This window comes from Cnephaeus nilssonii, assembly GCF_951640355.1.
Source record: "Cnephaeus nilssonii genome assembly, chromosome: 2".
Taxonomy (NCBI): domain Eukaryota; kingdom Metazoa; phylum Chordata; class Mammalia; order Chiroptera; family Vespertilionidae; genus Cnephaeus; species Cnephaeus nilssonii.
This window is the reverse complement of record NC_137073.1, coordinates 50,517,220-50,531,578: the sequence shown is the minus strand read 5'-3', so window position 1 is coordinate 50,531,578 and position 14,359 is coordinate 50,517,220. Positions and strand designations below refer to the sequence as shown.

At 38.1% G+C, this 14,359-nt stretch overlaps 1 protein-coding gene across 1 annotated transcript in view; it reads left to right on the top strand.

The window, feature by feature from the left end:
• CAMK4 (calcium/calmodulin dependent protein kinase IV) overlaps nucleotides 1–14,359 on the top strand; it is a 140,598-nt gene that overhangs the window by 89,514 nt on the left and 36,725 nt on the right. Inside the window, exon 5 of the mRNA XM_079795354.1 lies at nucleotides 4,957–5,029. Within this exon, the coding sequence (XP_079651480.1) occupies nucleotides 4,957–5,029 (73 nt within the window). The remainder of the gene's footprint in view (nucleotides 1–4,956; nucleotides 5,030–14,359) is intronic.

Genomic DNA, 14,359 nt, shown 5'->3' with positions numbered 1-14,359 from the left:
AGTCTCCATTTTAGAAGCTGTTTGAGACAGGAAGCAAGAAGTTGCTGGATATTTGTCAAATGAGTGATTCAATAAACAGTGGGCAATTTATATAACCTCTTTGGGTCAGACCTTTATTGTACAGTAGGAGAGAATTGAACTAGAAATCCCTAGTCTCTGTTCCCAGGTCTACAATTTGATCTGCCTTCCCTTTATCCTGCACTGTCAGCTCCTGGCCAGTACCCACTCTGACCCACAGTATCCTCACCCTCTCCCTACCTTTCAAATTTCACAGGTGGTAAAAATACCTTTAAAATTATTGTTTAAATATATGAATTTAATACTCTTTGGGAAAGTTCTTAGAAAAAGCATCAATACAGACCAATGGGCCATCAATGAAATGAGAAAAAGCAGTGAATGAAGCTTATAAAGAAGTGGTGGATTTAATTGGAAACAGTGGAATTTATTTTAGTGTCATTTTTTTTTTTTTGGTATGTTACAGCATAATGATGTAACAGCAGTCTTTAAGACCTGGTTCCTAAAACTCATGTTATTTGGGGATTTTACCCTTTGTCACTCAATCTTTTAGTACACATTTTCATAAGACCGATGTCTTTCTCACATTAACCTACAGTTATCTAATCACAATAACATCTCCATTTGAGAAAAAGCTGCCATTGGTGGAGAAGGCAGGAAGGCTCCCAGTGTACGTGCCAGGAGGTCTGAGGCCTCTGGATATGATCGGATTAGAGCTCTTCAGCTGCACTGCCTGTGCTAACGGCCCGGCTGGAGATGGGCTCAATTCAATTTGCAGCAATTAAGGTGACAGAAGCAAATGCACAGAAGTCGTATTTTAAAGCAGATCCATGGAGAGGAAGAGGCCTTGCCTGTGTTTTCTCATCCTACAATTTTAAAACGATGAGAAGGAAAACATGCCATTTGTGGGGAAGAGGAGCATATGAGCTAACACAGCAACCAGTGGAAAGGAAAGGCACAGTCTGGAGTAGAAGGCCTGTTGGGGCCACAGAGTCACAGCCTGGAGCCCAGGGAAACACACCTTGTGCTGCCTTCCCAGATCTCTAGATGTCGGCTAGACACGTTAGCGACGCGGGGGCCTGAAGGAACTGGGGTCCCAGGGCAGCCTTTTGGGTCAGTGTTGTTAGTAAAATCCTAGGAGAGACTTGGCTTTTAGCACTGAGTCTCCTAACCCAGATGTGGCGTAGCAACAAACTATATGGCCCTGGGCCTTTGAAAATGATCTTAAGATGCTGGTGGCATTGTAAATGCCTTCTTATTACTTTACAAAGCATGAAAAGGAAATCAATTTATTAAATCTGAAGAGAAATATAGCAATAAGTATGTTTAAATATAAAAAACGGAAATAACCATAATTATCCTCCTATTTTTACAGCTCTAAAAACACTATCATGATTGAACATTTTATTGCTTCTAAAAATTGAAGTCCTGCTATTTTCTATGTAAAGCTATAAAGTCTTTACTTATATGTATGTTCAATTCATGGGAAATAAAAAAAATTTTTTTCAGCTAAATTTTAGGTAGGAATTTGTGTTGTTTCATGGAACAAAATTACTCTATTTTAATGAATTTGAATCATTTTGATTTTGTTCAAAATACATTTCTAAAAAGATTTATGTTATGTATTACAATAATATCTAGAAACTGTGTGACTCTGACTTTCTTCCTAAGGCTAGTATAACCCTTCCACCTATTGCATTTTGCCTTGGGAAGCATCTATATGATTGTTTTCCCCTGGATCCATGGCCCGTGTACTTCCCAGTTCAGTGCTTTCGTTCCCTATGATAAGGAACATAGGCAAAGGAGTTGTCCAAATGTGCACAGTCTGACATTTTTCTGGCATCATTTACTTGGTAATTAATATTGATTCCACAAGTATTTATTGATTGCCTACTATGAGTAAGTCTTGGAGCTAGGCTCTCTGGGTGATCAAAGCAACAATCTAGTGAGAAACTAAGAAGTTTGCCACCATACCTGTAGAAGGCACTGGCTCAACACATCTACTGTAGTCATGCTACCTAAATGGAAAGAAGAAGATTGCAGAACTTCATTTTCCTTTGCTTGGTCACTAGTGTCTTCACTTACCATCTTAGTTCTGAGTGATAAACCTGCATTTGCAACTTGAGAAGTTCATACTATTGATTTTCTTAGTCAGTCATGGATGGCCTTGGTGGTAGCTCAACTTATAAAATATTTAAAATTGAATCTCTGAGTTCCAGGAACCTAACTCGGTGACACTCTGATGAACAATCAACTTGGGAACAAATTTCCTTTTAGGAAAAGGAACCTGGAAGAGAAACAGTCGCATTCTGATGGTAGGGCCAAACAATGGTGTGCAGAATTCACACCGAGATGAGGCAGGGAAGGTGCCTGCATTTTGTGCTCCTGCCCCACATGTTACGCTAGAGACATTTCTGACAACAGAATTAATAAACCCTTCATCTGTACGAACCTTAATATAGCATGAATTGCATCAATGATAATGTTTTTGTTAATAACTTCTCTACTATCTGTGGTCTCATCTGAGGCTTGCAGGTGCAGTGCACAGAGGAGACAATAATTACATTTGTGTTGGGTGTCCCACAAAATCCATACTTAGAGCAAAATGCAGTGTTTGATATAATGGTAGCCTAAGTTTTCAACTTCCTCTGATGCAACAGTCCTTTTCTCCTTCTCTTGTACTTAATTTAAAAATGTTCAGAAAGTATAGTTCAAGAAATTATTTCAATTAAATTTTTAGTAGGTAAACTATGAACTCAAACATGAATTCAAGAAAAATGTGTATTCTTGGAAGGAAATATATGAAAATTGATTTTCAAGAACCAATTAATAATAGTCCCCCAAATATTTTAATGTATTTTCACATTTTATTTGACCCTGTTGCATAACAGTTATCTAAGAAACAAAAAAGGGAGAAAAATATTCCATCTTCTATTCTTTGAAAAGATGAGTTTGTGTTTTTTGACAATATTCTAAATAATTGAATGGAGAAAATAAAATAATTGGATTTCTGTATCAATATAGTTTTTCTGAATCTTGACAATTATGATCATTGGGGTATCTTCTTTTATTTTTGTCATAAATTGTGTTCTGCATTCCTCACCCTTAATCCCCTATTGTGAAAACATTTTATAGATTTTAAATTCAACTTTTAACACCAGCTACTTCGAGAACTTACAACTTCTTGCTAAATTTTTTTGTTCAAAAAGGAAGATACTTTCTGAAAAATAACTATGTTATTTGAGGAATCAATGATCTAAAACAAATTTCAATCCAAAATTATGAAAATTGGTTGCTTTGTCTCTTTTATGTTTTGAGTTGATCTTTTTCACGTCTTTACTGCACACTTTTTATTAGCTAATAACATCTTATGCAAGTTGCTAATCTACATTGCCATCTAAAAGGTGTTTTCTCTTGAGATTCTGGTAAGATAAAAAATAATTTTTTATTCTTCCCAAATATTCCTTTAAGAATAGACAGAGAAACTAGGACAGAAAAAACAAAAACTCACAGACAACATAACAAAACCAGGTGACAAGGTATCCCCATGAAGCCTAACATACAAGTGAATGAGGAAAAAATGACAGATCCAAGAGCCACGTGGTGTTAGCATCTATGTAAGAGGAAGCAAAGGTTAACAAGAGGTCATGTGATGGACCTAAGAGTGGCAGAACAATCAAATTTCTAAAATCTCTGAATTATTGGGAAGCAGGATGGGCCAATACCGTACAAGGGAAACAGCTGAAATCAATTTTGCGATCCAAATTTCTGAGAAGTGTAAAGGCTGTATCCACATAAGGTCTGAAGTGACGAATGCATTCAAGGCCCTATGAACTCCTGAAATTAATACCTGACTCCCCTTAAAGAAAAAGCCCAATATTTAGGAGAAACGGCTAGGGAGAAACTCCAATAATCAGAGTAGAGATGGTAGAGGCAAGGGAATGAAGTTCCAGATAAAGGATATCTCAGAATGTATGAGATCATACTTTTAATGCTTCATGGAAAAAACAAAAACAAACAAACAAAAAAACACCACAAAACACAGAAGGTGAAAAGCCATGAAACTAGAAAAGATAGCCTGGTCCGTCTCTCTGTCAAAAGGGTGAAGGGGAAAAGGAGATACAAACCTCCAGTTGTAAAAAATAAAATAAGTCATGGGGATGTGATGTACAGTCTAGGGACAATAGTCTATATCATCGTGTTAACTTTGCACAGTGACAGATGGTTACTAGACTTGTGATGATCACATTGTAAGGAATATAAAAGTCAAATCACTATGTTGTACACCTGAAACTAATAAAATATTGTATGTTAACTATAATTAAAAAAAGAAAAGAAAACCAATTTGGCTTAAACATAAACAGCAACAGAGAGGTGTCTCATTTAATTCCAATATAAAATGATTATAAGAGCACAGAAAATAAGAAGCAGAAAAAGTTTCCTTTAGGCAGTGAAAGCATGCCAGGAGGATGTGCCCACAGAATGGCTAAAACTATAGCTCAATATTGCAAAATAAACTAAAATTAAGAAAATTATAGAAGAACCATGTAAATCAAAAGTTGGAAAACATTTATATGTGTATAAATGCACAACCCAACGAAGAAAACCAAAGTAATGGAAGAAAATAAATGTAAAACATTCCTGAAAGTACAGAGATGGTTGATGGCATATTGTCAACTTGGTATATGTTTATAATGATTCACAATACAAAGTTTAAAAACAAAAAACTTTTGTGCTATTTATTTTTATAATGTTAATAGAAAATGAATGTCTTCTATTTTCTTAAATAAACCCAAAGATTTCCAAAGTGCCAGGTTATGGAAATCTTTTTCCTGGTGTTAGGGTAGCCTGTTGCAATTATTTGGATGCATCCTCTTTAACAGTAATATAATTAACTTCTTTTAGCATCCACTCAACTGAGCGCATGTGTGTGTTTTTTAGGATTGTGGAAAAGGGATATTACAGTGAACGAGATGCTGCAGATGCTGTTAAACAAATCCTGGAGGCTGTTGCTGTAAGTATGAAGTGACAGCTGTAGTGCAACTCCTGGTAATATCTTCCTTCCTTTTCTAGAATCTTATTGAAGAAATATGTATCTGTGACAAGCCGTAAAGTTTACAGCAAAACCATGTGAAGTATTTGTGAGAAAATAAGTTCAATAAATTTATATTTTCTATAGATTACTCAAACTCTTAAAGATGCAGGCCCAGCCATGTAATGCCATAAGTTTGTTGAAATATTTTCTATTCTATTATTATGAAATCACATCAGACTTCAGTGCCTATAGTTGTTATTTTCTTTCTTTCTCTCTTTTCAATTTATTTTTGTTTCTTGAGTTTATTCCTTTATTGTTTTTGTTGTTTGTTAGGAAAGTGGAAGAAGGTTGAATGTGATAAATATAGACCTTGGAGCATAGAGATTATTGATTTTTCTTTCAAGACAAGGAATGAGTGAATTAGAAGGAAAAATACTGACAATTTTGTTGAAGAAATAGAAGTTAATATTTTAAAGTGGAATAAAGTTTTATAAGTTAATGATGGCAACATGCACACACATTTACAAAATATATATTTTTCAAAAAGCTTATTTGGATTGAACTAATAAGGAAATATTTGAGATAAAACAGACTCCACTGGTAAGGAAAATTTCCCATATGTTAAATGGTGTCTAATACTTTGGTGACTCATTTATTGAACATAAAGCAAGAACAAATTATTCTCTGAGCAAACAGGATGGGGCTCAAGGGGAGATATTGATCAGGATCAGTTAGAGACAGATCTATATAAAATATACCCCAAATTAAGATCTCTTCTGTTTTTCAGTCAGTTATCCAACTAAAATCATTATTCGGTATCTTGAGAAATCAGCCACAGTGACTCAAGCACACGTCTTGTGAATTTCACCTACAACCAAATGGGAAGGAGGGGGCAAGAAAAGCTGAGATAAAGGACAGGAAGTCCCTGGAATCTAAAGAACTTCTATACCAATGACAAAAGGCAAAAACAGCCTTCACTATCTTTGCATAGGGCTGCTAGAAAGAGGGGATCTCAGGTCTAACCAAATCCATTATTGAGTTATTAACACCAAGTTCAACCGGCTTTCTAGCCCAGTCTTTCCAAATTATTGCTTCCTATAAAAGTGTTTTGGTCTTTTGCTCTGGTGGGGGATAAAAAGTTTGAATTGGGGGTGGATAAAAGCTGGAGAGGATGCCATAGAATTGTACTCTCTAAATACACAATACAGCTTCTGATTATGTGAATATTGGATATCAGATTCACCTTTTCACCATACCCAAAAGAATCATTTCATTCCATATTTTTTTTATAAATCATAGTATACTTAACCACCCCTGGTTTCCTAAGCTTGCCAACTAAGGAATGATTTTTTAACTCTTCTATTACCTTCTCTCCTCACCTTCACCTTCCCAACTTTGGATGAATTTTCCTTCAAATTGTCCATGAACCTAATCCTGCTTCATTTCATGCTATGACTATTACTGGCATGCTTTTTCAAAAACAAACAAACAAACAAACAAACAAACAAAATCACTTCTACTTCCTTCCAGTTCTTTAAAGAAGTCTAGAATCCTCTTTTCCAATCATTGCTGTTACTTTGTCACTTCTGAATTGGGTAATGGCAATCTTACACCTCTATTAAGTACTAATTTTAAAACTCCATTTTCCACTACTATATACTATAGATTATCTGCTCGAGTAAACTTGCTGGCAGCGGTACACTATCACTTTGCCAAACTCTGGCCGGCAGCTGGTGTGGCAGTTATGAGTAGTTTGGGAGTCAAACAGAGATGGTTCAGTTTCTAGATGCGAACTTGGGCCCCTCACTAAACACTTCTGTGCTCAGTTCCCTCGTGTAAAATAGGCATAGCATGCAACTTACCAGGGTTGTGGAAAAGACTAAAAAGGTAGGTATGGAAGCCATAGCAATGTTCAAAAGAGAGGGGAAAGAAGATAGGCCACTTCAGACTCAGTACACTCATCTAAAGATGTATTAGATGTTGTTATTCTGTATATACATACCAACTCCCCAGCTAAGTACTAAAAACAAACAAACAAAAAACAATAAGTGCTCAATAAGTATTTACTGAATAAATAAATGAAAACATTCAAAATAGTCAGAAATAGGCAGGATCCTATATTTTATCTCTCTAGACTCTAGAGGATGGCACATTTACTGAAACATCCTTACTATCACTTTCCTATTCATCTCATATGAAACAAAGCTATATAATTTGCTTCCATTCATCAGATTATTTTCTCCTCCCTTACGATCAATTAAATATCTTCCTGCCATCTAAACTCACCTTTTTCAATATGTTCTTTCTGGTTTCCTCCACCCATTCAGGTCAGCTCTTGATTCTTCTGTCTTATCAGAGTGGGCATGTTTCAATTTAGTTATACCTTGAGTAGCTGACTGGGAGAACCCTCTTCTCATTCAATGAATGAGAAATGGATGCTTTGAGCATCAAAATTTTCCACCTATTGGAGTTACCAATTAATAAATAAAAGGTCCCCCAACTGGGATGCCCCAGAGGGGTGTCCTACATAGAACAGAGGGACTAGAGTTCCTAGAAATCTATTCCAGGTCTGCAAAGATAGACTGTTATTTATAAATTTAAAACAAAAATTGTAATTTTACCTACTCACAAAACTGCACCAAGCTCCAGTTTAAGAAGTGGTTACCACATTCAAGTAAAACATTCATTGAAAGAAGTCTTACACAAAATCAAATTTTCTCTGATTGCTGCAACTAAGGGTTAAGTTAGAGAAAAAACTTAAAGTCATTTCTCTAAGTGTTTCACAGGTAGAAAGCAAGCAATTTAAACTTGTGAGAAGTGGCTGACATTTATAAAATAGTTTATTGTCAACTACATCGCTATAGATAGCGATAAAAAATGGGACAGTTGGGAACTCAAAGTAATCAGTGATATGTCTCACAGTGCCTCTGGATCACACACTTATAAGACTGGTTTTTGAAAGCAGAGAAGCTGAAAACTTAAAGATGGAAACATCCCCGGGAAATATGTTGCAGGTATAATTATATCCCTTAGGTAACAAATCTTGCAATCCTTTTCTTCCTCCCTACTTCATCCCAATTCTTACCCCAAATATTTCACAGTATTAATCTGTGTTCTTGCTCCTTTGGCTTTTTAGCTTTAAATAGCATTTTTGAAAGTTTTTAAAATAAATTTGGAAGATGTTTCCCCCTAACTCATTCATTCAGTTAGTCTTTGAGGTAAGGTCCTTAAGCCTTCTTGAATGTTCTATCTTCTTGAAATGAATTCCAGGGAGTCCCAAGTTAAAGTGTCTAGGTCGATCCAGGCATTCTGGAAGGGTCATTGTGTCCTGATGGGTCATAAAGTGCAATGCACACCCTTAAAGCCCTCCTTTTCCATATACTTTTAAAGATAACCAGGGAATATTCCATCTCCTCTGACATCTCTTACTGTTATCACACATTCAGTTCTTTCCTTGTCACCACTGATAGCCTACTGTTCCTCTATTTCCAAAAAAAATCACTGTCCCTTTTTTCCCCACCCCTGCTGCCACCTTCCCTCTTTGTCTAGCTATATTTCTCTTGGTTGTGTTTTAACTTCAAAGCCTGGACTTAAGAGCCTGGAGGAATTTGTACACAGAGAGTATATCCTGAATTTAATAAAATACAAGGAAATGGTTGAAAATGATTAAATATGTCTGCTATGCCAGCACAGATATTTTTGGTTAGAATTGTTTTAAAAATGGTAATGATGTGGGTGAAGGATTGCAAACAAAACCATCTAGTCCTTTAAAGTTAGGGAAACCCACGTGGTATTTGAACAATGAAGAAAAATGGTAAATGAACATGATTACGGCGATGCAGAAAAGGATGAAATAGTACAGGCTGTTTTTGGTGAAAATTTTAAAAACCTGTAACCCACCCCCTCAAAAAAAAAAAAAAAAAAAAAGAACAGACTTAACCTATTAGAGAATCAGTTGATAAAGAATTGATGACTGGGTATTGAAGACCTGGAAAAGCAAAAGGGGAACACTAAAATAAGGTATCGTGGAACTTCAGGAAGCAGCCTCCCCTTGGACGGGGGGAACAGTGAAGAGGTTGAGATGGTTAGAACCTGTAAGACTAAGGGAAGTGCCCTGCAGACTCACTGCTTGCCGGTGCTGGTCTCTCATTCTGAGCTCAGAGGAATTGCCCACGAAGCTGCCACTCAAACCTTTGAAAATGGTGTCCTAGCCAGCCAGTGCGAATGTCGCTGAGGAGGGACAGTGGGATTGGTTCTATGAGCATTGGAATAACTAAAAACTGGCATCAACACCTGCTACAGAATGATGTGCTACTGCAGCATGAAAAATTATTTCTAGAGTGCACGAGGAGAACAAGCAGAAACACAGATTCAGGAAGCAAATAGGATGGAGCCAGCCTCTTCATGCTCTTCCAGCCTCCTGCTCTCTGCCTGGTCCCCTCTCATGGCAGCGCCAAACAGGGGGCCAACAGAAAGCGTGGCTTGTAATTCCAGTGCCAGCTTCACAAAGTCCATTTTAGAATGGTGAGTTTAAAGGTTAGAGACAATAGTTTAATAAATGGTACAGGAAGTTATTTGAAAACAAAAATCTCAAAGTTTCTGTTTCTATTTATAGAGTTTTCTAAAATGTTCACAGTCTTTACTAATGTGCATGAAATGGTTCTAGAGGTCAATGAAATCAAAACAAGTATGGCAGCATTAAAGTAAATTACTATCTATATTTCGTACTAAGCACTATGCTTGATAACATTTATGGATTTAATATAATATATGTATATAGACATATATATATACACACACACATACACATTATTGAACTTTACATTACTTGATACATTTAAGTCATCTTCCGTTTGACCTCTCATTTCTTGTTGGCAGAACCAATCTACCTTTATAAACATCTACCTTTATAAAGATCTACCTTTATAAAGATGGAAAATACCAGGACTTTTCCCAGCCTTCCTTGCAGCTGGGCAAGGGCACATGACCTGGTCCTCACAAATGAGTCCTAATGGGCAGACTGCTTATGAGTTGTGGGAAAGGTTTGCCCCCTTAATAAAAGGAGACCCAGGGGAGGAAAGGACATTTCCCTTTTTCACGGGCATTGTTGCATCTGCATTTGATGCTGGGAACTGCTTTGGTTGTATTCTAATTATGAAGAGAAACATAACTATGTTAAATAAGGCAGAGAAAAAAAAATAGACACGATTGGAATTCTCCTCCTGCTTGATGTCTCACAGAAGATGATAAATTTCTTAATATTTCTGCCACTTTAAATTGTAAATCCTGTTATTTAAAGCAATAAGATACTGGACTTGTTCTTGAATGAACTTTTGAGTTTATGCTAATAATGATTCTGTGGTCAAGAGCAAGTCGTGTAATTTTCTATCCATCGAGCCATAACATGGAGCTCACACTCCTAGATAAAAAGATTCTGGTACCACAAATTTCTAAAAACTGAATTTTACCGACTAGCAAATGCACTGGTAAGTCAGGATTAAGTGTGATTTGAAGGCACAATGAGGTCGAAGGTTATTAACAATAAGCTTGCTTCTGACACTTGTGCTTTGTTTCTGTGAATATTGTTCCTGCTTAGCTCCACTTACTGTCAATAAAAAGAGTCTGAGCGTTCAATTAAGTAATAAGAGACTAGAATAGAAAATGTGGGGATTTGTTCTTTGTTTTAACTTTGTCAGTTACTATGGTATTTGCATTTCTTTCTGGGAGGATTCTGTCTCTTGTTACTCACATCTGAGCATGGATCTCTGGAAGGCGGATAGTAATGCAAAGCTCAAAGCATTGGAACATTATAAGGATACTTTAACCAATAAAAAGTAAAAGTGCTTATTTGTCCTCATTAAGAGTTGAGAGATCATAGTTATCAGAGAAGAAATAACAAACAGTTCTATTAATGCTGTAATATTTTGATATTCAAACAGAATAAAGTAGACAAGTGGCTCAGTCCAAACAGATGCCGTATTTTATCAGAAAAAAAAAATCTGGAACAAAGAAGTATACATACTGAAAATTATAACTTAATTTTACAAAACTGGAAGTCTAAAAATAATTCTTAGGAAAGGGTATCTTTCTCATTAAGTGTTTCTGTACGTCATTGTTGGCAAGAGTAATGATATCAAAAGTTTATCAAATTCTGTCACTTCTCGGCCTTTTGGCTACGATCAAGTGAAATTCTAAGTGGCATTCTCTTTGATTCCCAGAAGAATCACAATAAACTCTTGAGCATATGTCTAAGAATTTTCCAATTACTATACAAAAAATACGTCAATCATTACATTCTAAATGGCTTCCGTTGCTTTAGGGTTGTGTAACCCTCAGTTCAACCATTAACTGATTCTCTGGTTTGCGCCAGAGTCTTGGATACAGAGATGAAGTAGTTTACCAGATTTTAGGGCAGATAGACATATGTGAGCACATGGCTTTGAGATCACATGGCTTTGAGATCACATATGTGAACCAATTAATACATCTTGCAGATTCAAAGGCATTAGAGCGGGTGAAAGACATGTATTATGTCAGAAAAATCTTGCCAAAGGAAGTTATATCTGAGTTGGCTTTTGAAATAAAAATTGTTTGATAGGCAGTCAATATGAAAGAAAAGGAATCCCAGGAATACTCCTTTTCTCCCACAAATTTTTAGGAAACATAATAGACTAAAGGTACAAAGGCACGGATATCGATAGTGAAGCACACCTGGCGAGAACTGGGGCTTGAGAGGGGGCAGGGACCTGTCCTGAGGGCTTACATGCCTGGTGAGAGAGGTTCACGTGATTCTGAAGATGAGGAGACCCGGAACGACTTTTGCGCAGGACCTTTATTCTGATGGCTGCATGAAGTCCCAAAGCAGCGAGGCCAGTGAGGAGGCCTACAGGACTGGCAGACAGAGACACACTCAGGGTCCTTTACTGTTGGCCTCATTCGGGCACCGTTTACACCCACAGGCTCGTGAACTTAATAGTCATGTGTTGGGGGAGCATGAAGAGCCACTCGAGCAACACCCTGGTGTTATCCTAAAAGAGGAGGATGTGTTAATAAAGAAAATGGGCAGGCTTCCAGCGACCCAGCCAGAGAGCAGAGGCTGCCCTGTGTCCTGGTGATGACCCCAAGGCCAGATCAGCATCCTCATGGCCCCACAACGGGGCAGAAGGTCCAGGAAAAAAGGGAAGGGACCTGGGAGCCATCATTCCCCATTCACTTCCCAGGCCGCCCACACTGACCCCAGGGCTCCCCTGTTGACCCTGACCTTGGTAACTGCTACCCATCTGAGTAGCAGGTGGTCACCCTGAGGCCAGCACCCTAGACAGAGCTCCCAGCAGCCCCTGCCCTGAATAGGAGCTTACAAGGGGGAGGTAGGGCAGACACTCAGACCTCATTCAAAATGAGAGGACTATTCTAAAGGTGAAGTCTGCGGGGCAACAGGGTCCTGTATTCAGGGAGCCCCAGTTGGATGGGGTAAAGGGGGAGGTGGAGGTAGAGGCCTGTGCTGGGCTGTGAATCGACAACCTCTAGCCAGGTCTGTCTTTTCAGACAGGCCAAAGAGCAACCCCACCTGTTCTCTAGGATGGAGGTCCCAGCTGCCTCCATTACCCAGCCTCCCTTGCATCTAGATGCAGTCATGTGTCTAAGTTCCAGATCAGGAAACATAAGAAGAAGTGCCCTGTGGGACTTCCAGGGATGCCTTTTATGCTGTGTTTGGAACATGGAGGTGATAGTGAGCTCAAGCAGCCATTGTGGGGCCATGAGGATGCTGATCAACCCTAGGGACCAGCCGAGAGCTGGAGGGACCCGGCTTCCGCAGCTGTGGAGCCGACACCAGACCCTGATGTCCACCAGCCCCCGAACATGGTTAGTGTGAAAGAGAAATAATCTTACTTGAAAAAAAATAAAAGAGGATATGAAAATGTCCAATCAAAATATGACAAGCATCTGAAGAGACATGGTTTGTGATTCTAGAAATGAAAAACGCTAATTAATTAAGCCCATACTTGGAACTTCACTGCCAGTACTTATGAATGCTACATGTGCAAAGACGTAGAGATTATGAAAAATAATCTAGAGCAGGGAACATGCAGATAGAGGATTTAGACAATTGATAAGAACTTTTCATCTAACTTTCTCACCTTCATTAACACTTAACAAGATATTCTCTTCTCCTCACCTCTCTGCCCACTTGCTCTCTGAAGTTTTAGACCCTGCTCCTTCAGCCAGTCTCACAGTTCCTCTAATTACCTCTTTTTCTTCATTTCCTGCTTCTTTCTCCTACATTTTTCTTTCTATGCTCTCCTTTCCCTATCCTCTAAGAACTAATGGTGAATAAAATTACAACAAAAATGACAAACATCTTAAGAGACCAACCAGACCAAGATGACTGTGCTCACTATGTACACCTTAGTCTCTCTCCTTCTCTCTCTCTCTCTCTCTCTCTCTCTCTCTCTCTCTCTCTCTCTCTCCATATATATATATGGAGAGAGAGGCCCAGTGCACAAAATTCATGCATGGATAGCGCCCCTAGCGGCTGATCGAACTCCTGGTTGAGGGGACAATTTGCATATTTGGTTTTTATTATATCGGATATATATATTCTGTTCCTCTGACATCCAGTGTTCTAAAAAGCTAAAATTCAGGAAAAGCTGAGCAAAGAATTTTACCACCCACAATGGGCTCTAGTTTTATATTGATGTGGTTTTTGTGTAACAGCCTCTATCTATCTGGCACAAGGGAAGGGCTCTCAGCTGGAAGGATTCCTTTGACGATGATCCCCTTTTAAGAAAGAATAATTGACCCAGCTGGTGTGGCTCAGGGGTTGAGCATCAACCCGTAAACCAGGAGGTCACAGTCCGATACCCAGTCAGGGCATATGCTCAGGTTGTGGGCTCAATCCCCAGTGAAGGGCGTGTAGAAGGCAGCTGATTGATGATGATTCTCTCCCATTGATGTTTCTGCCTCTCTTTCCCTCTCCCTTCCTCTCTCTGAAATCAGTTATATAAAGAAGAACTATTGTGTAGAAATTATGAAAGTATTGTGGTTAGAAGATGAACAGTGATCCTTCCTTTGTAAGTGTGCTTCTCTCCAAAGATGGTAGAGTGACAAAGATTAGACTCTAGTTAACTACTTCCATGTTGTTCTTTCATTAATTATCTATTGGAGGATGGGGGTAGGACCAGGAAATTTATTTCCTTGCTTTCTGGTAGTACTTGTCTGCCCCAAAGCTGACGTATTTCCTATCTTGAGGGAATGGAATCCTATATTTTATTATTTGGAGCAACATGAACCTAGTACTTATGATGTCTT